A 27,884-nucleotide genomic window follows, 5' to 3' on the forward strand; every position below is an offset into this window, starting at 1 on the left:
GTGGACCTTATGTGTAGCACACAGCGGGCGCGGGTGTCGAGGATGCACCTGACGGGGGCATCGAGTGGCGCGGTGTCACCGGACACCAGCTCCACTCTGCTTCACGAGACGTATACGAAGATGACGTCCGATATACTCGCCGAACGAACTTTGGGTGACTTTTTGTCGGAGCATCCTGGAGAGTTGGTCCGGACGGGCAGTCCGCACTTCGTCTGCACGGTGCTGCCTCCTCACTGGCGGTCTAACAAGACGTTGCCGGTGGCGTTCAAGGTGGTAGCGCTGGGTGATGTCGGCGACGGCACGCTGGTGACAGTGCGGGCTGGGAACGACGAGAACTGCTGTGCAGAGCTGCGGAACAGCTCGGCGGTGATGAAGAACCAGGTGGCCAAGTTTAATGACTTGCGATTCGTCGGCCGGAGCGGTCGCGGTGAGTGCTGAAGGTGCAGTTATTGTTACACATGACATGATATCTACAACAATTATGTACCGTGAAATATTAAACGGTTTTCATAATTAATACAATCGACGCATTATAAATATTTGCGACAATTTATCTATAAGCTTATTTAAAATATTTAATTGAAATTATATAAACGTTTTAGCGCAATCGTGAATATAATAAAACAATAATATTATACAAACAATCACCAAAACCATTTAAACAAAACCCACAACACTAACCTTGAAAACAGTAAGAAAAGCGAACCAAATTGTCTCAAATATGGCATTCGAATAATCAAAGAGCGGGAAAAGTTCGCGACATTGCAAAAGGTTGGAAACTTTTTCCGAGGTACTTAAGGAAGTCGGATGAATGTCAAGTAGGGCGGGATTGCCCCGCGGCCGCCTTAAGAAGTTTGTGTTTACAAATTACCTTGCGAACTTTTACAACTTTTTTCAATGGATATTTAGCGCGTAATCGTTTTGATTGTTGGTTAATGGGTGTTAATTGTGTTGCTTATTATATTTAATACAATTAACGTGACTTTTATACAAAAAAATTAATTAATTAAGCAAAATAAGTGAATCAATTGATTATTATTTCTGTAATTTAAATTGAAGTGAATTTTTAATTATAATAATTATTGCCTTTAACTGTTCCTATATTGTGATAATAACAAACGATAATAATTCCAATTGTTTTAGGCCGGCAAATGATATTTTTTGTTAGCGTTTAAATTTACTTTATTAAGCTCTGTTTGCATAGAATAAAAACCTATCATTATTTATGAAAATAAATACGTATTCATTATTTCATAACATCACAACACTACGATATTTTCGTAAATTTTATAAATCGCATAAATATTAGAATTTAAGCAAGTTTCAAAAATATTAATAAAATAAATATTTCCTTGCAAGTAGGTATTTATTGAATTTATTGCAGATTATTAATTTATTCACATTCAAACCATTATACCTACTATTAATGAATATTTCTAAATATGATTTTAGATTCGTTTTGTTAACACCAAAACAATCCAGTTTTAAGTCAGTCTAATCCAACGTTTTATCCGTTCAAGGAGACACAAACTATGTTTTAAGCACTAAAACTTAATCACCACTCCTTCAAATAAATCAAGTTGTTATCAATTATTATTATTATACAATCACAGGATATTCGAATACCCAATATGTATATAAAAAAAATCGGTTTATTACCTACCTACTCTAATAAGCGAAGGAAAATATCGTAATAAGAAAATCTAAACGCGACGTGACGAAATATCAACAAATGAGGCTTGTATAGTGAACACCTGCAGAGTGAACAAAAATAATCTAGGTAGGTATTTATAGTATGGAGATTTTAAAAGCACACTCAATCAATCGACATTCACAAATAAATAAAATCAACAAATATAAATTATGTAAAGTTTCTTCTCATAGCCGGTTTCACAGCTTCTGGATAAATTCTGTTTAGGTTACCTGTGCCTGCCAGTAAATAAAGTGTCAATTAGGGTATCAGGGACTCTATCAGCGGGCTATGTTACCAGCCTTACCTTGGCCTTGGTATGTTAAAGATGCATATTAAATATTAAATTAAACGTAAAATATGTAATCCTTATGATTTTTCGGGTTGTCTGGCAGAAATCGCTTACAGCGATAAGACCGCCCTCTGTACATATTATAACTTGTATCATTCTTATTTTGTAATCTTGTATTTTTGTGTGCAATAAAGAATTCTTCATTTATTTTCTTTAAACGTTTAGATTTATGAAAATAAATTAAGTAGGATTAGGTTACCAGGAAGTATGGCACAACATCACATCACTGCATAAAAACTAAAAAGTCACCCGACGCGTCTGTCTGTCTGTTCGCGATAGGTAGGTAAACTGAAAAAGTACTGCACTAATATTCATTCAGTTTTAACTAGTATTTAGTAATACCTACCTACTAGCTGTTCGGCAAAAAATTGATTTCATTAAAACAGAATTAATATATTTGTATGGTGAAATATTTACGTAGATGAGAATTGAGAAGTGGTGTGTTCAGTCAAACCTGTCATTCACTAAAGTTCACACAAGGGAACTTATAAACACACAATGCAATGAAGCCTTGTTTGTTTGTGTACTAAAACTCAATACATTCAAATTTCAAACAAACATTTACTTTTTCAACCAGACTTCCTTTAGAAGCACTGTCAAAATACATAAATTGATATTAACTAGGTAACTCTGCAGTTGCACTTTTAATCATATCAAATGTTCATTTAATTTTTTGATAATAATATATCATAATAATATTATGGTAAAGACCTGTCCTGTGGTTCTAGCGACAATATCCATGGGGTTTCTCTCGATACACCTCTGCAGTAAGATCTCTTTTTTTTAATTTAGCACTCGTGGAGGTACATTGACGATGTTATGATGATAACTAAACGGTTACTTATAAAACCAATCTTATTTAATTAGAGCAATCATTTTTTTATTAAAATGTACTAGTCAATAATATCATTGCAATTATAGTTAGCAAGACAGTTGACACGTATTCAAAAAATTACGATAGAATGACTACTTTTATGCTTTGGCTTGTGAAAATTATTTTATAACTTTCGAGATCACTCATCATTTCATAAAAATACAAGAGCTTAATATAGTCATAGATAGTTTCAAAATACATCGCTAATATTATGGTCACGTTAAAAAATCTTATCTACCTTCATTTGGCATAGTTTTTCACCAATTCTTTTTCAGTCGTTTTTGCAATTCGATAAAGATTACAGGTATGCACAATTTTTTAAATGAAACCTCCGAAATGTTAGGATGACCCGACGCCTATGCTTCAGGCATCTGCATTCAGGAATCAGGCCTTCAAAAAATCTGAAACACAAATTAAACATGTTAATAATTTTTGCAGAGCTCGAGGCGAAGGATAGACAGGCAGAATTCTTATCCTGATTTTTCTTTCTTCTCTCTAAGATTTCAGTTTGAATTTAAATGAATGTAAGCTAGCAAAAAATAATCTATAGGTACTATAATATAATAATAATATGTATAAATCACAGTATAAATATAAGGTATAAAGCTGAAGAGTTTCTTTGTTTGTTTGAACACGCTAATCTCAGGAACTACTTCCGATTTGAACAATTCTTTCGGTGTTAGATCTAAGCCCATTTATCGAGGAAGGCTATATTATATCATCACGCTAAGACCAACAAGAGCGGAGCATTGCGGGTGAAACCGCAGGGAACAGCTAGTAAATAATACAAGCGGAAGCGAAAGAAAAATGTGGTATTTCGCAAATCAATGATAATTACAACTTTTTGAATACCAGAATAATTTGTTTTGTCTAAACTTCTTTGGGAGCGTTTCTTTTGTACGGTTTTGTGAACATAATTATACAATTGTATGTGATAAGGTGATATGTTAAAAAAGGTGCCGGACGATAACCTAGGTACGACTCAATTAAGGTAATTCATCCAAATGGACGGTAATTTTCTGATAGCATAGCATATTTTTTAAAGTAATAATTTTGAATGCTACAAAATGTTTTGACACCGATGTCGTTCTAATAGACTAGAGTAGATAATTTTTGAAACAAAAAAAAATCGCAGTCGGATGAAACCCATTAGAAAAGGAGGGGAATATGATAAAAATGTAAGGAAAAATAAATTACGGTCAATCCGAGTTCGGGAAGCGGGAGGGGGGAGCTTTTAAGAGAAAAAAATGGTTTCTCTCGATTTACAACAAAACTGCAAGTCCTATAGAAAAAAGTTCAATGGCAAAGTTGTAGGTAATTAAAAGTTCTACAACTTTTGTATTCACAATTTTTTCACATAACCTAAAAATTTAGGTGAAAAATTCAAAAAACCAAGTTTTTGGTCTTTTATTTCTATCTACTTCAAAATTTATTTTTTTTCTACGAAATTTGGTGGAAACTTACTTTATTATGTCCCAAACACACTGTAATTTATTTGATTGAAAATATTTATTTTTTCGCGTTATTTTGAATTAATACCAAAAAAACAACCTTATTTTCAATCGAAAAGTCACCCGTCAAAATATCAGCTTTTTTCAAAAACTTGGGGTGCCCTTTATTTATTGAAATCTCTACTTTCATATGGTGTAATAAAAATAAACACCACCATAGTAAATTTTCTCAGGAAATGCATACAAACAGTCTGAAAATTAGCTTTTACTAAATCAGGCACACTTCTCGAACTACCTGAAATGTTTTTAACGACATCATTTTGCTTTTGAATATGCTGTAAAATATTGAACTTAGAACAGATAATTATTTTTCTTTTGAAATATTACCGAAAAGCCGATACAAGAGAAGATATAGAGTTCAAGAAGTGTGCCTGATTTAGTAAAAGCTAATTTTCACACTGTTTGTATGCATTTCCTGAGAACATTTACTATGGTGGTGTTTATTTTTTTTACACCATATGAAAGTAGAGATTTCAATGAATAAAAGGCACCCCAAGTTTTTGAAAAAAGCTGATATTTTGACGGGTGACTTTTCGATTGAAAATTAGGTTGTTTTTTTGGTATTAATTCAAAATAAGGCGAAAAAATAAATATTTTCAATCAAATAAATTACAGTGTATTTGGGACATAATAAAGTAAGTTTCCACCAAATTTTGTAGAAAAAAAATAAATTTTGAAGTAGATAGAAATAAAAGACCAAAAACTTGGTTTTTTGAATTTTTCACCGAAATTTTTAGGTTATGTGAAAAAATTGTGAATACAAAAGTTATAGAACTTTTCATTACCTACAACTTTGCCATTGAACTTTTTTCTATAGGACTTGTAGTTTTGTCGGAAATCGAGAGAAACCATTTTTTTCTCTTAAAAGCTCCCCCCTCCCGCTTCCCGAACTCGGATTGACCGTAATTTATTTTTCCTTACATTTTTATCATATTCCCCTCCTTTTCTAATGGGTTTCATCCGACTGCGATTTTTTTTATCTTTTCATTATTTTCAAAGGCTTCTACCCCAGTCTATAAGTCAATCCCCTGTGAGTGATCCTAAACATTTTTAGCCACTTTTTTTCACCGCAAATTATTATTGTATTCTATTTTTTTTTGACACAAGAAGGAATAAAATGAGATATTAAGCTACCACAGTAACGGTCAATTAGAATTTATTAATTTCGTTAATTAATTAATTGAAACGCATGTTCTTTACGCGATCTACTCGGAAAAAATACATTTACAAATTTTCCTAATATTACAAATACATACCTACCTAATATTTTATTGATTGATTATTAAAATCGTGTTAATTTGAATATAAAATCTGACCCACATTAATTGTTTACGGGGTTTAGGAAACCATGAATTGCAACCCACCCCAATTTCTAATTGGAATAAAAAATAATCACTTAGACTATAATAATTTTTCTACACCTATATCTGTTGATATGGGAACATCAGTTTATTTTCCTTTTTGAATTATGTACTAGATAATAGATTTATTAGGTTACACTGTTACTAGTCTAGTGACTAGAAACTAGCTTATCTAGCTTTAACTCGCTTCTTTAGTGTCGGGCAAATATCTGACCTATTCTGTGGGTTAACATTTTGTCCAAGCATCATGGAACAAAATGTACTGACAAAACTAACGGGCTACACAATTACCATAACGTTTTAAAGAGGAGTGATATTTATTTATTTTATTTTTGTTTGTTTGTATGAAATAGGCTCCGAAGCTAATAAGAAATTTTAACCATTTAATTCGCGATGCGGATCTTTCACAGGGACCACATTCAGAGAACAGTCTTTGACCGTAACATAAAGGCTGGCCCAAATCTTGACGTCATTAATTTTTTTTAGATTCTTTACATTTTAGGAATCAGAATATACCCCATTGTGTGCGACACGGGTTATTTGTGATATATCAATCACGTCATGTCACTAAATTGAATTCGTAAATGTAGTTTATTTAACGTTATGAATAAAAAAAAACAGTCATTTGGGATCTTCCCAGGATTATGTTACAAAACGGAACATTAAAAAAACATCAACAGTTTCTTTAATAAGAAAATTATTTCACCTCAGAACTTTTTAGTGAAGAAAACTTTTACAAATCATAACTCGAATATTAGGAAAAATCGGAGGACATACATGGGGTATATTCTGATAGCCCACGATGTGAGGAATCTAAAAAAAATATTGATGTCAAGGTTTTCACCACCCTGTATAATATACTCTTCTGTTTATGGTTACGTAGAATTTAGACCACAGGCCGATTATTAAAATTGCGGTATTATTTACATTTTTGTTTTGTTTTAAATAAGTATCGTTTTATTATTCAATTTACGTAAACATAGTTAAGTGATTTGTGTACCTACTAAATTACTTTTATAATTTACCCGCATTGCTCCGCTCCTGTTGGTCTTAGCGTGTTGATAGCCTATATAGCCTTCCTCGATAAATGGGTTATCTGATACCGAAAGAATTTTTCAAATCGGAGCAGTAGTTCCTGAGATAAGCGCGTTCAAAGAAACCAACGAACACTTCAGCTTTATAATATTAGTATAGATTTTTCCACAGTTTTTTTTTATTATTGCATCCGAACGGAATAAAACTAAATTCAATGGGATATTTATAGGAAACTAAATTTTGAACTACGCGTGACCAATTTCTATTATTCCCTATTTCACTCGCATCAAGTTTTGTTTTTTTTTGACAAATTCTATGTCCTTTCCCACGAGTATGTATTTCTGTTTTCATCAACATAAATTTTGTGATCTAAGCGTGAAAGTGGAAAATGGTACTTATGATATTACATACTCAGTAAGTATTTCTGTTATTGTTATATTTCGAGTAGCCAGTAGGTAGGTATATACATAGAGACACGAAAAAAAAGCAATTTCGAGCATTTGAAACATTTAATAAAATCCTCATATTTTTTTACATTGGTACCTAATATCCTAAATTCACGACAGATTATCCTTATTTTCCAAACGTTTTATGGAAAAACCCCTAGTTGAAAAATTGTGTTCACCAAAAGTTACCTATTGTGGTATTACCTTAGTTGGTGTCTCTTGTAATTACTCTCTAGGTACTAAAACAATTAAAAACGTTAAGATTATTAAGAAGATATCCCATCTTAGCCATAAGCACTACTACCTACGTTCGCGACAGACACATACCAAAATAGACTGTATTTCTTTTCAGTAAGGTTTAAATTGGAAGAGAGAGTGACTTAAGCTAGACGGGGAGAACCTGTATTCCTGTTTAATAATCGTCAGGGTTCATTTCGGTCCCTAGATTTCTTATATATTATGAATATCATACACAAAAAAAATGCTTTGCAAAGCATGGTTATCACTTGCAAAATACCAAGATAAATACACACATTGCAAACACAGGACTAAGAAGAATATATTTATTGTAATTATAAAAATTTATTATTCATATTTTTTGTTTAGTAAAAAAAAACAGTACCTAGATTAGGTTTGTCGAAGTCAGTCCAAAATTTCCGAAACTGTGAAACGATTCTAAATTTGAAATTCAAAATATTAATTCATCATAACATCCACACTTGAGAAGTCCTAACGTAAATTTTCAAAGAACGTTGTAAAAATTTTCCTAAAATTGTCTCGATTCACTGAGAAGTAAGTAAATCAAACAGTTCATTAGCTAGCATAATCCATAAATCAATATGTTCACATCAAGAACAATTCTAAACAACACAATACAGATAGATACCTTTAATTAAACCAGCATACTTTAAAAACTCGAATAACCGCATGGCCAACTTCAGTAGAAGTAATATTTCAGTTGTGCAAATGAAAAGTTGTTTAAGAAGAAGATGTGCCCGCCTCTTCCCGCCAACCAATGGAAAATGGCGGAAAAGCAACGTCTTCCGAGTAGGCGGAGCTCCGCCTGCGGTCACAACCATTTGAATAAAATTTTTCCTTTGAAGAAATCTTTATTCGAAAACGTAACGCGTGGGTTTTGCTTCGATACAGCTTTGCGTTTTATTACGTGCAGCGATGCGAGCTTTATTCATGATTTGCTTTGTTTCAATGGGTTCGGAATTTATATTTTTGTGTGGTTTGCGAGATGTTTTTATGGCCTCTGACTTTTTATACTAAATGCTTAGTTATTTATCACGTCCAAAGTAAATAGGGAACATAAACAATTGTAATTTCAATGCGATAATCCTTCTGAAACACATGTCCGCTATTTATCCTCTTAATATTTGCAAGAAATTCAATTTTAAGTATTAAAACTTTTAAGTATTAAAACTTTTAAGTAGGGTACGCTACTTTAGTCTTTAGATGTGCTTCAAAAAATGTAACATTATAGTTTTACTGAAACACTGAAAACTCTTTCTCTCACATAAGTCAAAAGCTTCAAAGCTCATTTAACAATGGTTCTAAAATTCATGTACATACCTAATTGTTTCGAATCGACATACCCGGTTCTGTTCCTTTGACGTAGTCTGTATTTCAGATTTTTTTAATTTTTCATTTGTCATGAAAAATGTCTCTATTGAACCGTTAGATCGGCCGTTACGCGTATTCAATCCTCCAAGCAAGCATTACTAAAATAAAGAACTATAAAGGTTAGCACACGCAAACATCAGCACGCACGCGGTAACAGGCCCTTGTCAACCATAACGCGGCCACAACGGTTAACCGGGCCGGGTTAGCCGCGGAAAACTACCATTTCATTTACGGTCGCCTCTCGGTTTTCGGGTAGTTGCTAACTAAGCGCGGCCCGCAAGTTACGTAACTATGAGTATGCTCTGCGGTGACGACCGATGATTGCTATGAGATATCACAGCGATGTGCTTTTGTTCGCTCGACTGTTTAGTGCGGATTGTTTTTGGTTGATTCTTCAGCGGTCAAATCACATACACTTAATATGTTTATAATGGTCTGTTAATCGCGTGGACGAGATAAAAGCTTATGATTTAATTTGGTTGTCAAATAGCGATAATGAAAACAAAACACATTTCAATACACATAATAGTAAAAGACAAATAATCGCAAAACGAAAATGTTATGAAAATTAGCATCCTATTACAACTTACAAAATTGAAAAGAACAAAAAATCTTTGTACAAAAGCTATAATAATCTTTTTTATATAAAACAATAATATTACATACCTAAGTACTTGTACCTGTAATACCTACCTACTAGGAATAATCCAACCGCGCGACAAAATTAACGCGACTCCTCTTCAATAATAGTTATATTCCTCCCATTGATTAGATTGCCACCAAACGTCGAACACCTTAGCTTACATCAGCATATTAATTCAGTCAATTAGCGATCGAGGTGAGGCATTAGCACGTCATTACGTCCGACATCGTCCTAATCGCGCCCTGACATCGCAAGGAGTGTATTTGACAGCTGTCAAATTGGATCGCATCTAGCTTTATATCTGTATTAAGTGTCTATGGTGCGAAAGGTTGGGATCGTGTAGATATGCCTTTATAGAAAAGTAGAAAAATAATGACACCCTAATAGTTTGAAATTTTTATTGTTTCTAAAATGTGCATAATGTAATAGATTTTTTAACCCTAAAAATATGAACTGAAATAATCATGTCTGTGTATTAATAGTCTATGGTGCGAAAGGCTTAGATTGTGTAGACATACCTTTATAAAAAAGTAAATTAAAAAAAAAGCATAATTCTTTAGAATTTAGAATTTAAAACATCTTAATTTGAAAGTTTCTATTGTTTCTGAATAGCATGAAAATTTTCATTAGAATAATTTAATACACAAGAAAAATGTGAAATGAAATTATAGTTCAACATCTTATTTAATTACGGGGTAAGTTAATATTTATCTTTTTATCTTAGATTAGCTAAACATGTAATAATTGCTGATTGCAGTTTGCTTGAGTATTTAAACGAACTTTTATGTAGATACTACCTACTACAATACAGCTAATATTAGTGACACAATTTGTATCTACAAACGAAACATACGAAGTACGAACAAAGCCTCACCATTGTCTTGCAACAATTTAACAAACATCAATAACCGTTACATAAATCAATGACAATAGACGTCATAGCGTGTCATAAGGAGGGTGTGGAGTGAAAGAGGAAATTGTGAGCTCGTAAAACACGGTCTCGTGTACTAGCTACATTAAGTAGGGGTTATTTATTTAGGCGCGGGTCGGTGGCGGACCGAGCCTGGTACCGCGTGCACATCACTCATACGTCAGATGGACTGCCTTTTGATCGGGCTCGATTAACATTGAGAGTCGATTTGTTATGATGTTGAGGTGTTTTTGTGTGGTTTGTATGTGTTAAGTATCGTGTTAACATTCCTAACGGACAGGTAAGACGTCAAAAATATGACCCTATCAAAATAGGTTGTAGTTCTCTAATTCAGTTTTTTAATATAATATGCCCCTGTATTTGTGCTGTAGTGCCCATAAAGTTCATTCTTATTCTTAATCACTTTTGGTCTTTCATAATCTCTTATATATAAAAATGAATCGCAAAATGTGTTGGTAAGCGCATAACTCGAGAACGGCTGAACCGATTTCGATAATTCTTTTTTTATTATATTCCTGGAAGTACGAGGATGGTTTTTATGTAGAGAAAACGTAAACATGTACCACGGGCGAAGCCGGGGCGGACCGCTAGTCTTTATATATAAAAATGAATCGCAAAATGTGTTGGTAAGCGCATAACTCGAGAACGGCTGAACCGATTTAGATAATTTGTTTTTTTATTATATTCCTTGAAGTACGAGGATGGTTTTCATGTAGAGAAAACGTAAATATGTACCACGGGCGAAGCCGGGGCGGACCGCTAGTCTTATATATAAAAATGAATCGCAAAATGTGTTGGTAAGCGCATAACTCGAGAACGGCTGAACCGATTTCGATAATTCTTTTTTTATTATATTCCTTGAAGTACGAGGATGGTTCTTATGTAGAGAAAACGTAAACATGTACCACGGGCGAAGCCGGGGCGGACCGTTAGTATGTAATAAATATGTATTGATTGACTTTATCATATAAAAACAATATCAATAATTCATAGAATAGCGTATAGAAGTATTAAGTAATATAGACTTGTCTCTTATTACTGATAATACTTTTTAAACAATGCTATCAATTTAAATTTCATCCCAGCTAAAATGATGTATGTTAACAACGCAACAACAGAAACCTCATAAGTGCAAACATGTCCTGTTAATAAACTTGGATAGGCCGCAACAAGCGGACTCATGTAAACGTCCATTTTTAACGAGCGGCACACACCGCCCGCAGAAAGTAGCCTACACATGAAATCACGTATGAATGAGGCATTTTTTCAGTTTTTTTCGCGTGTATCCAGCGGTGTGCCGCTTCAGGCCCCATTAAAGCTTACATGTCACCCGCCCGGCCCTCGCCCCGCCGCCGGTCGGGAAAAATCACAAAATCGGTATTGGCCGCATCCCGCAGCGAGCCAAAGCGCTCTACAATACAGCTTTGACGGACGGTCATTTAATATTAACTGTGGTTTTTCCGCAGATGGAAATGTTTTTTTTATTGCCGACGTTATGCCGTGATGAAGTGGTCGGGCCGTTGTTTGTGACGCGCTCTGACGTGTTGTGGACGAGTTGCTCTTTTATGCCCTTCACGTTTGAATGAGATTTCATTTCGAGTGCTTATTTCGCTGAACAGTAGGCGATCCCGTTTAAATGGTCATCGTCTCGTCATACAAATAAAAAAGCGCGCATTCCGTCGCAAGTTGAGAGTTACTAGTCTGAAAAACCAGTTATTTTTTGATAGACAATTTGTCGTCGCATCGATGTTGCAGTAAAAATTTCATTCGACACGCAAAATTGAAAACGAACCGGCAATAAATTTTTGAACTTTCCGAACAAGTGATCAAAATTGAACTACAAAAAGTGGGTTTTCGGCGAAAAGAGAACGACCGCAGATTGAATTTATCGCTTTCACTCACGTCCAAAACAGTTTATGTACGGAAATAAATTATTCTTTTAATTACTATTTTGTTATTGCTCGATTTTAAAAGGATTTTATATCAGACATTGTTTTCATTGTTCCTTTGCTGTGAAGTGTGAAACTAATATGTGTATTATGGTTTTTGTTGCACTCTCTATTCCCTAAGCGGCTATATGTATGCGCTTACAGCATATTATTACATTGGTTTTTCATTGTGACATTAACAGTCACAGTCAGTAATAATTAGCGAATGAACTTAATAAATTAGGAATGTACCTAAACTTCTTGAATTTTTAACTAGTAACCAAAGTAAATATAATTTAATCTACCCTTTTTATCCTCAAATGTAATTTTATTACATTTGAGGATTCACATTCATTCAATAACAAGAAAGCTTTGTTAATAAACAGCCTGCATACAAGCGTACAACAACAGTAAATATACTTTCTATTGACTGCGAAGAAAATGTTTCCAACAATATTAAAATGTTAATATTTTGTTTCAGGTAAATCCTTCACACTCACGATAACGATATCAACGACGCCGCCTCAAGTTACCACCTACAACAAAGCAATTAAAGTCACCGTCGACGGACCACGGGAACCTCGTTCAAAAACCAGTTAGTATTAATTTATCTGTGATTATTATACTATGGTAACATTAAAAGTAAGAGCTGGCTGATTTGACATTAGAAAAAAAAAACACAATAAAAAAGTGTAAGATTTCAAATTAAGAACGTGTGTCTGACGGTCGTAGTCTTGTTGTCAGAGGAAAGTGAATTCTAAACCATTATATAGTTCAAAGTGATAATTGATTGGCAAACGGAATTTTATAATATTATTGACTTCGAATGGTGAAGAAATTAAAATGACGTTTGTACAAGGTTTGTACCTTTAATTTTTTAAATTAAGTGTGGTCAGGGAGGGTCAGGGCTTTTTTCTTTTTTTCTGGACAGAACATTTTATGGAATTATTAACATTTTATTAATTATTCAAATATTTAATGTTTTGTTCCGGACATCGAATTGGATTTGGTAAACTTAAATATTTCAAGTAGGTGCCTTTCTTTTTCTTAATGAATGATATACCTACAGCTGTAATAGTAGGTTATAATGACAATAATAATAGGTGTCTACTTTTTATACAAAACTATCAAAAGCTCCTAAATTTTTTAACTTTACTTAACTTTTGACAGTTCATAGAAAACTTGGATTCCACAATAATAAAATATTACCATACAAATCTAGCTAAATAAAACATTCTTGTATAATTTCAACATGTAAATTCAAATCAGAAATCTCATGATATTCATTTTCAAAGCATTTCAAAATTCAAAATATAGTAAACCGCAAAACATTCTGAAACAAGCGCCGTAATGAAGGCAATTTATCAATAATTTCTGAAGAACCAACCCAAACTCGTAGCATTAACTAATTATTATATTTTTGGTTTTCATTTTAAATCATACAAACCGCTCAAACTCAAACTCAAACATTTATTTATTCAATTAGACTTCTTCTAGAAGCACTTTTGAAACGTCATTACATATTTTTAACATTTACCACCGATTCGGAGCAGCAGTATCTACGGAGAAGAACCGGCAAGAAACTTCATCAATTCATCCAAACTCATCCTAGAAATGATGCAGTTTTCTGCTCAAGTGAAATAATAATTTAAAAAAATCAGTTAATCAGGTATCGGTATAGTGACATTAAACCTATCACTTTATAATTAGTAAAACCTATCACTTTATATCAGTAAAAGATACATTAAAATAATGCATGCATAGCCGGTGCGTCTGCATCAAGAATTCATCGAAATAAAACACTGCAGAAATATTGTTAATGACTCAAATAGTTTTCTATTATCTTCGAAAGCATGAGAAAGGTACCCAAACTATTATTTAAAACGATTACATGAACATGCGTTCGAACTAAAACTGCTCATTTCATATAAAATTGACTACACTCCACTACCTCGAGTGTATTTAATTCATTACTGAAGCAATTCAACCAGTTTCGAGTGGGATGACGGGTACAAATGACCGTGCGTTCCCCAAATCACACCTAACGCTCTATCAATCGAAAGAAATTAAAATAATTGCGATGGAGGCGGGTGCGTAGTATATAAGCGAACTCTTTGTATCAACCCGTTATTGGTTTCATTCAAAACGATATTGAGATGAGTTCGCATTCAGTGGTGGTCATTATTGCACATTTTTTAATGACGGGTTAATGAATTGATGATTATTTTTTATGAGTTTTTGCATTATTTTTTTAACTTAGGATGTTTCTATGAATGTTTTTAAAGATTATCTCATTTGGTACCTATTTTAAACGTTAGGTGTAAGTGCGTATTTCAGAACACATTGTTTACGATCATTATTATTTGATAAACTAATCATAGCTTATAGATAGCGTGTTGTTTTAATTGTATTACTAATAAAAAATAAATCAAAGAAAAAAAATCTCAAAGAACTTACGCTATCATCTATCATCGAGGATACATACTATCATGTTATTCAATCAAAATCCCATACATGTTAGCTAGATAAGCTTTAAAAGCATACCATCCTTTCTTAGTACACGACGTAAAAGCTCAGCTAACTAAATACTAACATACACAAGTCTTCATTCTCAGACTATCCGGCATCTCACGGCTCAGTTGAACTATGCCAATGAAAAATGCGAGGATCTCGTATGTACCTAGACGAATGTGAGGGTAAAGGCTGCCGTAATGAATCGGCTGTTTAATTAATTAGTCAAGAAAGGGCCGTGGAGGGAACCTGCGCGTGTGTGCATGCCATGCATATTGATTTATTATGCCTCCAGCCTCTTCGAAGGCGATAAATTATTTAATTCTAAGTTCCGACGCATGTATATTGTGTAGGATTGTGTGCGGGTTTATTAATGACGCGAACGATTTGTGCATGTTTCGCTTCTGAAAATTGTATATAATAGATAATAGATGGATAGAGTTTCCATTTTAAGTTTCATTTATTTTATTTCGTGATTTGAATTAAGTACATATTTAAATAAAGTATGTACTTAATTCAAATCACGAGTAACAATTATTATTAATTAAAACTACGTACTCGATAATCTAATAAAACACACATCTCTGCGCACTGAGTAAGGTAAACAAAATAACGAAGCAAACGAAAACACATTAAAATTGCAAGTAATAACGCTGCAAGCAGTAATTAGCTACTGTATGAAGACAAACTGGCACATCCCGGTATTGTTACGATCCTATTTTTATTCCCGGGTGGGTGGTTCGGTTTACAACTTCACAACGCAGTAGCCGCCTACAATTTAATAATCCCAGTCTATAAACAATGTTTTCTTGGCTATTTCGGATGCAGACCACCCGCACTTTATGTATTAGCTACCGTGCGCTGTAATGTCCAGCTATTGTTTACTTCACATGTAAACATGTGTTATGACTGTATGGATATCCTTTAAGTATTTCTGTCTCTATTAGTGAAGGGTGCAGTGGCGCTAGGATGTGCTATGTTAAGATTTACGAGGGAAGCTGGTTCAATGATTGATAGTGTAAATTATTAAATTATCGTAGACGTCAATACGTTGGTACGCAAAGTAGGTATAACGTTTTGTTTACGAATGAAAACAACGTTACTTTCAAAAATAAAAATAAATTGTTCATATACATATGTAAATTGCATGTGTTCGGTAATCCATTAATGTATTATGAATTTATGAACATTGCATAATACTATAAATGGGCAGTTTTATGATACCTATCTAGATATCTACTGGTTTACTTTTGGTTATATTTCGTTCAGCCCCCCTATGCAAGTGGCTTTCTGTTAGCGTAGCGTTCAATAGAATAGACTACGAATGTATGAGATTGACGTAAGACGTATCTACAGCTTACGTCAATCTCATACATTCGTAGTCTATTCTATTGAACGCTACGCTAACAGAAAGCCACTTGCATAGGGGGGCAGAAATTTAAATTAACTAAATTAAGGATAAGTGGCCTTGAAAGGATATTTCATTGATAAATTCCACATTATTACTATGTCGGTCCCACTAGTCTTCCAAATTACTCATAACGCTTACGGCTTACGATAACGAATCAAGGACATCAAAGCCAAACTACACCGTCCGAAGGATTTAAACAGCAAGCCGTGGCTAACTAGTTGAAATACTTGGCATAATAAATCTAACTAGACCGGACGCCACCCCAGTGTAATCCTTTAATCAGGTCCACGGTTCTGCACCCTATTTTTCCCTCCCATTTGTAACATACCCCCGCACCCGCTCGACCCCTTCGAACGGTGCAAATGACAGTTTCTAATTCCAACTTGCCATGAAAGTGTGTAATTGTTGCGATGTTGATTTATACACAGACCTTTGCAGGGTGTGTGTGTCGCGACCGTCTCCACTTGTGTGTGGGTGTGTGTGCGTCGATTGATAGGGCATGGGCATTAAATTATCTACGATTTAATGTAAAAGTACGCGCATGGGATAGTCGATATGATAGATGTTTTGTATGTGTGATTTATCTGAATTTATTTCCTACGCGTGTTACTCGTAATTCAGTAATTTTTACATATTTCTATAATATTATACCTAGTCAATTTTTTTTGTTCATTTGAAAGCGAACCACTGGGTTAGTTTAAGCTGTTTAGATCTCCTCATAATTTCGTCCATGAATTCAAAATAATATAAGTTCAATTATTAGTACTCATCAGTCGTCTCGTCTCCTAGATATGGTTTGTAGTCAATTAAACAGCAATCATCTAAAAAGCATCAATAAGACGTATCTAACAATCCAATAAGTACCAACATAATACCTACAACACTTACACCACCGCTCAATTAAATTCAATGAACACGAAATATATAGATCATCAATAAACACGTGCAGTACAAATGCCTACGGTGTCTCGAATCTATTGAGTGATCGTCAGAGGGCAGACAATATAGGCATGTACCTTGAATAATTTGCCGGATGAACGGCGGCCGACACCTGCCTGTTACCGGCGTGTCTCAGATATTAGGATCGCTTGATGCGTAGTTTTTGGGATTTGAGAAAATAGGGCTTGGAAAATACTGTCTAGAGATAAATTGTTAGGAAGTCATTGAGGTTTTTAATTATGCTTTTATGACTAATTTATATTTGGACAATTGTAATTAAAATACAACGAACTGTTTCAAGATAGTTTTACGTGATGAGGGCACAAATTTTCAGTTTTGGAAAATCCATCCATATAAATTGTTACGTTTTTCTTTTCACTATTCATACTTTATTGGAAAATAAATGCACATCAGTGAGATTAAATATTCATAGATTATCAGTCTGGCCAATTCTTAAATATGTCGAAGGTGACTGTAGGTAAAAGATATGTTTATATACACCAGTTTTCCTCCGTGCATCGGCCCCACTCTATACGCAATCGTGTGATAAACTTTCTCCATATAATAAATGTATATCTAAGTATGTTGATTTTTAACAAAATCTAACTTTTAACTTATAATCTCCAACCATTTACAAGCCATATATTTTAAGCAATAAAACTAAAAAAATTAAGATTAACAAATTTAAAACACTATAATATCTCTGTTACTAGGATCCAACAGCCTTTAGATTATTCAATCGTACTGATTGAAACAATGCTAACATCGCGCCCCACTCCCTCTTATTTGCGAGCTTTCGATAATTCACAGACATGCCAACACCTGTAACAAACCAGAACATAAATTAGGGCATCTAGGCATTTAATTGATATGTAGTATTATTGTTTATATATAAATCGTCTAATCTAACAATTATTAATACCTTATAAGTAAAAGACATTAGACAACATAATATTACGCAAACAAATAAAAAGTTAAACATTTTAAATCGATAGTTTAAAAATATAAATACTTGAGGCCTAATGGTTAGATTAGCAGTAATGCCAAAGTCGATTATCTCCATGAATAAAAAAGAAATGGCTTATTCATATGCACTAGTGTAATGAATAAAATTCTTGTCACAATGTGCAAGTTATAATACGATAAATGCGATCGTCCTAAACTGTAAAACTTTTAGTAATTAAATTTCATGAATAAGTAATTTTACATCTATATTTAGATGTGGAATTGAACAAAGCGTTCGAAAATATAGGGTATGAAAAGTTATAACCGCAGCTATTTGAGAGCTTTTAATAAATAATGCTTTTAATATCATCGTATAATTATAATTCCGGCCAAAACAACTCAATATTAATAGACGGGCCGCTCCATTTTGTTGGTCCGATGATGCACATCCGAATTGCGTTACAATCCAATCGCACACCCTAATCACAGGCCAGACGTATCAGTGACTTTTAGTCCGGGATACATCGCCCATTTTTGCAAGTGATTACTATCAAGCTAATTTTTCGTGAGTAGCTTTATTTTGATGAGATGCCCAATAATTTCATGTATGAAACTCTCGATTGTGGTAGCTACCAGAGCAGTCTTTCCCAACGTGGGCGATAACGCCCCCTTGTGGGCGCTGCAGGCCTAAAGGGGGGCGTTAAGAGACCCAGAAAAAAAAGGGGGCGTTGTGTAGGGCTTTGGGGTCGATTTATAATTTCATCTACCTAGCTAGGAAGACGCTTAGACACCGACTGAGCTCTCGATTTCGAGAGTCGACATCTTGTGAACATCAACTAATATTAATTAAGATATAGCTCAAACTCGGTTCGATATAATAGACCGCGGGCAATCATGTTTTAACAAGTTTTTGTTAAATAATCCGATTTGTACATTCCTGTATCAATCGGCTGGTTCTATAATACTTGTTCTTGCCACAGAACATATAAAAGGTGTTAGAAAGGCGTAGGCGGGGCAGACGCGCCAAGGATATGAGCACTGCTCACATCTATGCGATCGCGCTGTTTAGTCACTCGCTATCTGCAACGGAGAGAAGTACTTCGAACGCAGCGACAAAATTATGAGAAAATGCCTTCATGTGCGGTAATTACTTGCCGTGCAAGAAGCCAAGTGCTTAACTTAAACAAAGGAAGCATTTCTTTTCATCGGAAAGTAAAAAAACAACGATATTTTAGTATAAGTCTTTCAAAATGTCCTTCAAATAATTCATTACCCAATATACATTGCGGGCTGCATTCGCTCGTCATTTTCAACACGTCAATTAGAACGCGTAATGTAGTGCGTACAAGTGCGTAGCATCGCGGTATTAGCTCTTGGCGTGACGTGGCGACTTGCGGCTGTTTTTGAGTAAATTGGAACCTGATATCAACAAACTTATTGAACAGCATCAGATTCAACCTTTACATTAGTTTTTATATAAGAATTGATTATGTTTGTTTTATTTTCAATAAAAGATACTCTGTCCGAATACTATAAAGTTGCGTTTCAATAATCAGTTATAAGTACTTAGCGGTTTTTAAGTATGTTTAAAAAGGGGGGCGTTAAAAAATAATTTATTCTTAAAGTGGGCAGTAGACAAAAAAAGGTTGGGAACCCCTGTACCAGAGGAAACAAGGATAAAATATTTTGATTTGATGGTTCTCAAATATTAATTACTAACTGAATGTTTTTTTTTTGTTCAATCTCAAGATAATTATCTAAATTATTCGAAAAAATATTTGTCCTACAAAATCTATGGTTTGATCAAAGAGTCCCCCTTTCCAATGTGTATCGATAACGAAGTCATCATAAATGATTAGTAACCAGCTGATTTTTTTATTTTCACTTATTTAATACTTATATAATTCAACAGACATATTGTCCTACAAATTGCGTAATAAATATTTGAGAACCGTCAAATCAAAAATTTTTATCCTTGTTACCTCTGTAAGCTACCACAATCGAGAGTTTCGTTCATGAAATTATTGGGCATCTCATCAAAATAAAGCTACTCACGAAAAATTAGCTTGATAGTAATCACTTGCAAAAATGGGCGATGTATCCCGGACTATTTACGCGAAATGTGCATTTTATTGATGCATTCTAAAATATATTATATGTATAAATAATAGGAATATTTATTTACTTCTACAAAGTTAATGGGTATATAAAGGGATATTATTTTTTAGGTCTATGCAAAGCTTTTGGTAGGTATATAATTTAAAAGTTGATATTTTATTCGATGTTCGATTTATTCGATGAATTTTTGAAAAAATACGAACTATCGTTCCTTTAAGCACTTGCTTTAGATTAAGCTTTTTGTTAATAAAGATACTTCGTGCTGGGCAATTTTTGAATTTGAATTAAGTGTGCAAAAAAGTGACAATGCGGGTACATAGAAAAATGATTTGACGCAACGAGACGTGTCTTTCCGCTTTATAATATCGTACTTTCTTGTTCGTATTTTCCTAACACAATGTCCAATACCTGTATCCAGAGTTATATAAAAAAGCAAATACTATCAGCCTAGAGCAGCATAATCGTACTGATATAGTGTTGTCCCTCCTAGGGCAGCAGCAGCAGTTCCACTTCGCGTTCGGCCAGCGACCCTTCCCGTTTCCACCAGACCCGCTTGGAGGATTCCGGATGCCGCCTATAACTACGTGTCAGAGTAAGTGAATTATCTTCTTATTCTGTATTGTATTATTCTGACTCCTATTTTAATATTATGTAAACAATTATAACAATTGAATATGACTTAGAGCTAATATACATCCACTGATACGACAAAAACATTGTGGCTGATTCTTATTCTATTGTAAGAAAAACAAACTCTTGCCCGGTTTCAATATTCTGCATACAGCACAACAGTTCAGTATTTACAAACGCGCTGACTACAAATAATAGTTTGCAAAGCGTATAAACGCGATACCGCGGCGATATGCTAAACTATGTCCACTAAAGCGTGGATTCAATCAGCCGTCCAAAAAATCGAATTGAAAGCGAACCCAATCGAACAAGCATGCTTCCAGCCCGCTAAAATCCACGTTTGGCCCAAAACAACTCGTGTGCCGCAAAAAAAGTCACAAATCGGCGCGCGTATCGTATAAAAACCGACTCAGCCGATCGCCGGCCAAAAACGGAACCGTGATACCGAAAAATAAAAGGCCGTAATACTCCGGAAAAAATAAAGTGGACGTATCGTGCGGGCTGCGTGGCGTTCTGTCCACTCTCGATATCTTTATAAGTGCAACTTGCACGCGTATCATTTTCGACCGTATTGTCGGGGGCTTTAACATCACGCTGCATTCTTGCAGGACAATCGTTTGTGTGCTTAGACTGGTTGTTTGATTGGAATATCTGTTAAATTAAAGAAGATACGCTTTTATGCTTGCGACGGCTGCAGTTTTTAAATTACGTTTCAGTTAAGATATTTTTCTATTATGAGATGTATGTCTACACAAATAGCTACAAAACGATTTACTTATAAAAATTGTGCCTTGTTTTATGTCAAATATCATAGATCAAGAGCCCACGACGGCCAGACATTCCTTTCTTTAATAAAGTTGAAAGTTTCTCTGTATATGTCTCCGATAAAGATAAGAACGAGTAGCGATTATCAAGTCTGGGTTGTGGTTACTTTGGCAGGAAACAGGTAGTAAGGGTGTATAAAATTGTACCTAACTTTCATTAAGTATAGTTTAAAAGCTAAATTTTATATATGTTACTTGGGGACCTATAAAAAGATGTTACCTTAAGAGCCAGACAGTTTTCATCATAGAAATCTAAATAACAAGACACATAGAAGTGCTATATTGTCATAATTCGTATGAAAACCGCTGTCGCCAAAATCAACACATTCAAACCGAAAGCTAAACAGTACACACAAGTAAACTATGCCTTTTATTGGACAGCTTGATTTTAGTGAAAACTAACTTAACTATTAAATTAAGCTTTTGAATATGTATCCTAACGCACGAATTTACGGTTTATTTTTGAATGACATCCCTAAGAATATGAGACTTTTTGCTCCAATACGAACAAACGTGATAATAAGAATGGTCGACTGTGTCATTCATTGTTATTTCGATTACTATGGTGACACTCGTAATACTTGTAAATATTCTATAATTTTAAGGAAAAACAGCATTATTTCTAAAAAAAAATATTTTCCGATGAAATATTATTCCTTTAAAAGTATAATTACAACTTATGGAAGAATTTCCGCAATGGGAATTGCTGAAACACACCATGTATACACTCATACGTCTCCAGAGCAACTGAACAGTGACGAATGCACTGGTGATGTGAAAATCACCTGAGTGGCGACAAGGTCACGCACGCTTACGACTTCTAGTGTCTTGTTATTTAGATTTCTATGGTTTTCATGGTTCTTACATCTAGCCAGACACATTTATAAAATAACTAACATATCATCAAATTCACATAACTACCTAAAAGCGTAACAAATATGAAATAACCCACTAAAAATATTAGTTAACTATAATTATTAAAAAAATAAGAGTATAAATATATAAGTAATAAATTTATTACTTATCTTTTACGAGGACTTTTGATGATGGAATTTCACATATCCCGATGACTTTTTTATTGTGTCATCTAGATACGTGAAATTCCATCAACATAAGTAAAAGATAAGTAATAACATTATTACTTATATATTATACTATTACTTTTTTAATAATTATAGTTAACTAATGCTTTAGTGGGTTATTAAAGTGAAACTTTTATTACATCGTCTCAAACTTTTTGGTCTGTGTAGCGCATGTCGCGTGTATCGCGGCTGCCGAGTAGGTATACCTACTCGGCACGCGACATGCGCTACAGCGTCTTTCCAAACTATACAAGGCCAGTACGCAACGGTGTGAAACTAATCACGTATAAAATGGAAATAACTTTTTTACAAAGTTCTTGCAATCTATACAACAGCAGTACGCAAATACTCGCGTATACTTTGTAGTGAAGTAAGTAAGAATAGCGCTCCAAAATATACAGCGCCAGTACGCATGCGGACTAATCGTGTATGTTTCGGAGTAAGCGCGGCGTCTTTCCATTGCTCGCGTTTATATTATTGTATTGCTGTTTTGAAATCTATTATTAAAATGCATGTGTATTGTGTATTTATATACACAATACACATGCATTTGTTGTTTGTTGCGAACTGATCGTATATTTTTTGTATCGAGGATGCTTGTGTCTTCGTTCCCGACTATACTGCACGACTTACAATTGACAATAGTGCTAAAATGTAAGATCTAATAAGTCCAGAAGAAGACGGTTGCGAGGCGACGGTTTTTGTGTATTTAAAAAAAAACACGAACCTAACCTAACCCATAGGGCGTATTCAGAAAGAAAGCTTGAAACTTATAAGCGCTTATCGGCGCTTGTCATGTTCATATATTTTCCTGCGCGGGTTACCAACACTGACAGGAAAATATATGAACATGACAAGCGCCGATAAGCGCTTATAAGTTTCAAGCTTTGTTTCTGAATACGCCCATAGGTAACATCTGTTACCTATTTATTTTTCTAAGCTTACCTAATAATATTAATATTATTCCATATTTTACTGAATCAATCAAGAAGAATAAAAGTAGATAGATATAGCTGTACAAGTCTTTGATTGCCTATATATTTATTATTTCGCTCAAGCGTAAGTGGTGTAGTAGCTATATTTAGTTATAGGTACATATTTTGCGTACTGATCGTGTATAGTTTGGAACGTAGAAGTAAGCATCCGCGTTACAAAGTATACGCGATCAGTACGCAAAATTCGTGTATATATTGTAATAACAAACTTTTTTTTTTTTTTTTTTTTTTTCAACATTTTTTTCATATTTGTTACGCTTTTAGGTAGTTATGTGAATTTGATGATATGTTAGTTATTTTTTAAATGTGTCTGGCTAGATGTAAGAACCATGAAAACTGTCTGGCTCTTAAGGTAACATGTTGTAGGTCCCCAAGTAACATATATAAAATTTAGCTTTTAAACTATAATGTAAGTTAGGTACAATTTTATACACCCTTACTACCTGTTTCCTGCCAAAGTAACCACAACCCAGACTTGATAATCGCTAGTCGTTCTTATCTTTATCGGAGACATATACAGAGAAACTTTCAACTTTATTAAAGAATGGAATGTCTGGCCGTCGTGGGCTCTGGATCTATCAGGAATAGTCAAGTACCTACAACCCAAAATAAAGCCTACTTAAATCGACAGCATTGTGAAAGGCCAGTTTCTGCTGTCAATGATATTCCCAATACCAATACTTGTAAAATAAGCTTTCCCTGGAGTTTATTTGATAACAAACTTTCTGTATCTTCTTTTTACCAGTACCATTTACAAACATTCCTTCTGCTTCTAACACCACTTTTAATCCACAGACATGAGTCAATTCGGGTTAAGTTCAAGCAACTCCCACTGGGGCTACGGCGGCGCGGGTGCGTACCCCGCGTACCTTCCATCGTGCGCTGCGCCGGCCGCGACACAGTTCAACCCGCCAGCTCTGGGCTTCGCGGGAACCGTGCCTGATCAAACAGCGACACAGGACTTTACTAATAATACTGGTAAGTCAAATAAAATCAAATCAAATCATTTATATTTTATTTCTCCTCACAATTCCCAATCACTGCATAAATTAATATACATATTATGGTAAGTGTTGTTTTGTTGGGAGTAATAGGAGTTTAGTTGAAGTTGAGAGAAGAATTACAGAGACTCTAGTTTTGATGTTATAGGTGACTGAGTAAATACGGTAGATATTTCGTATTGGACAATTTTCTAACTTTGTATATATATTATTGTTAGTATCGCACTTGAAGCGTGTCTTTGAAATGACATTGTTTATCTCTCAAGTAGCCTCTGAAAGCATATACAGTGATCATAATAGGAGTAATATTTTGAGTTGAAATGGACATAATAAATACATTCATCCGTAATATTAGAGATGAAAAATTAATAGGTACTTAAGTAGGTACCTACATAATTTTAATAAAATAGGATCGTAATTAATTTTCGTTGAACCTGTTCATGAAAAACGTTACATTGTGATCTTAGTAAAGGAAGATAGTTATTTCATTCTCCTCTACAACATCTATATAAGAAAACACAAATGTTTAAAAACAGGAACGGTTACCGCACCTTACGACCAGAAATATGGCTTAAAATATTTATTACAACGGAAGTAACGATCGATAGGAGGCCATAATTCATAAACCAGTATGGTGAAATTAAATATACCAACACAGTTTATGGCTGACATCCTCCTTCGGTGATTCCAGACTATAAAATGTACAGGTATGGTGGTCATGGCCACCATTGACCGGAGATATAGTAGATTTTCAAAATAAATCAGGATTAACACATTGTTTGACGTAACTGATAGTATCCATGAATTTAATTAAAAAAATATTCAGGTTAAATCGTTGAAAATAATTTACAAAACAATAATAATTTAGATCTATGCGAATTTTTCATACAAGCATTACCTAAAGCTGATAAAAGTCACCTTAAAAATTAAAATCACGTAATTAACTATAATTTTTAAAATTACCTATGTAAATTTTATTTCAAATGATACCTAATCATAATTTATTTTGCCACTTTCCTCAAATTCTTTGTCACAGCAGAATTCTATGACACAAAAATTTAGGCAGAAAATATTACAATTATAAAAATATGCCTAATTTAATCACTCGCTTTCAACAGCTATGGACGGTGGCCCTTACAGTCCATCCAACATTATACGAGCTCTCATTATAATTTACAGCATCCCCGACGTGTCCAATACACCCGATTAATTTATTGCCCTACTGTGTTACACGAAAAATGTATTACATAACAATGACATGACATTTTGTACATATTTCCCTACGATTTAATTGTATATACCTTTTAAAAATATAATTTTTAATTATTAAACATAATTAAGACTGACCGGTTGGCATGGTTGGTAGTGGCCCTGCCTTCCAAGCCAGAGGTCGTGGGTTCGATTCCCACCCAGGGCAAATATTTGTGTGATGAACGTAGGTGTTTGCTCTTAGTCTGGGTGTAAATTATGTAATATTTAAAATTATTTCACAAGCTTTCGCTTTGTGCTTAGTATGGGATCAGATCGTGCCGTGTGTGAAAATTGTCCTGAAATATTTATTTTATTTAATTCTTATTGTAATATTTCTTTATACAGTTCTTCCGGATACAACGGGCGTGGACCTCGACCAGCAACTATCAGGGCTAGTAAATTCATCCCCTTCGCACCACGGAAGTCTCCTACCACGATACAACAACAACACAGATTACAGCCTCTCAACCGGCCCCCGATCGTTAAGCGACAACAGTTCCCAACCCGAATCACCCATACAGGACGACTTACTAACTTCCAACACGACAAACATCGGGCATAACACGAATAGCACCAACTTTTCCCTAATGGGCTCGCAAAACTCCACCTACGGAAGCACTAACTGCAACAATTCCCTATACCCGGTGCTCCCCGCGAGTCTCCTCTATAGCCAATTGTATACCGCCGCGAACCAAACGCACAACTTTCACCCGTTACACTCGAACACAATACACTCGACGCAGAACCATCACAATGAGTTACAGACTATGATGGATCAAATATCGTCGACGACGAATAACCATAGACAACATAATAGCCACGGACAAGATTTATTACTGGGAGGGGGGAATTCTTGTGCTGCGGCCGCCGCTAGAGGGGAAGATGGCAGAGTTAACAATATTGGCCAACGGGGGAATCCACAACCAGATAGCAACACTGTTTGGCGACCTTATTAAAGTTAAGTAAATAAAGTGTACTTTAAATGTCGTTACTATAATGTTTAGCGAAACTCAGCGAACGGTACTGAAGTGTGTAAGGTATTTTCAACGAAACGTATGTATTATATTCCAAAGGTTAATAATACCGCTCCCGTCCTATATTATACGATTTAATTCGCACTGAACGGAATTTTTCCAAATCAAAAATGTTTATTGTATTAATTATGTTATACATAGTTTGTTTTTGTATAAATTGTAATTTTAAATTCGATTTCCACGAACGAATCATTCGGCTAGAAAATACCGCGACACCGATTTAAAATATTGTAAATAAAAATTGTGAATAAATTGTTGTAAATGCGACTTGTAAAGTGCAATAGTTGTGCAATTAAAGTTGAGTAGGTGTATACAATTCAATTAGGTGTAAGGTAAAATTTGTTGATTATGTGAAAATCTGTCCATTGTAGATATTCATAGATACCTCATGATTATAAACTGATATAACTTTATTTGACTAGATATTTTCTTATTATTTTAAAATTTATTTTTTTTGTGTTTCAATAAATAGATGTTATATTATCATCGTAATTATTATTATTTATAATTAATACCTAAATACGGTTTCATTTAATTGAGTGTTCATTGTGAATGTCTGATACGAAATAAATTTATAATAATATATTAAAAACGTTAATAAGCAGCTTTTGACAAAGGTTAATTTCAATAAAATTTCATAAGTTTGATTTTTTAAAGGATTGGATTTTTATATTTTGTTGTATTTATCCCTCTATTGCGAATTTTTATAACAAATTCATTGTAATAAGAATGTGATAACTACA

At 34.2% G+C, this 27,884-nt stretch overlaps 1 protein-coding gene across 1 annotated transcript; it reads left to right on the top strand.

The window, feature by feature from the left end:
• On the top strand, positions 1-27,227 carry RunxA (RUNX family transcription factor Runt related A). The gene is made up of 5 exons (XM_090111956.1): positions 1-427; positions 12,882-12,995; positions 20,800-20,916; positions 24,651-24,833; positions 26,453-27,227. Exons 1-5 carry the CDS (start codon positions 10-12, stop codon positions 27,061-27,063), a joined length of 1,443 nt encoding a protein of 480 aa, XP_089968082.1. The 5' UTR covers positions 1-9; the 3' UTR covers positions 27,064-27,227.
• The last annotated feature ends 657 nt before the right edge of the window (positions 27,228-27,884 follow it).

Source organism: Colias eurytheme, chromosome 17 (genome assembly GCF_061535395.1).
Source record: "Colias eurytheme isolate Ceu_HAF_F1 chromosome 17, ilColEury1 Martin Lab GWU primary, whole genome shotgun sequence".
NCBI classification, from domain to species: Eukaryota; Metazoa; Arthropoda; class Insecta; order Lepidoptera; family Pieridae; genus Colias; species Colias eurytheme.

Coding starts and splice junctions, on each gene's coding strand:
- RunxA (XM_090111956.1), top strand. CDS start 10: ATGTGTAGCACACAGCGGGCGCGGGTGTCGAGGATGCACCTGACGGGG. Junction 428..12,881: donor CGTCGGCCGGAGCGGTCGCG/GTGAGTGCTGAA, acceptor ATTTTGTTTCAG/GTAAATCCTTCACACTCACG. Junction 20,917..24,650: donor GCCTATAACTACGTGTCAGA/GTAAGTGAATTA, acceptor TTTAATCCACAG/ACATGAGTCAATTCGGGTTA.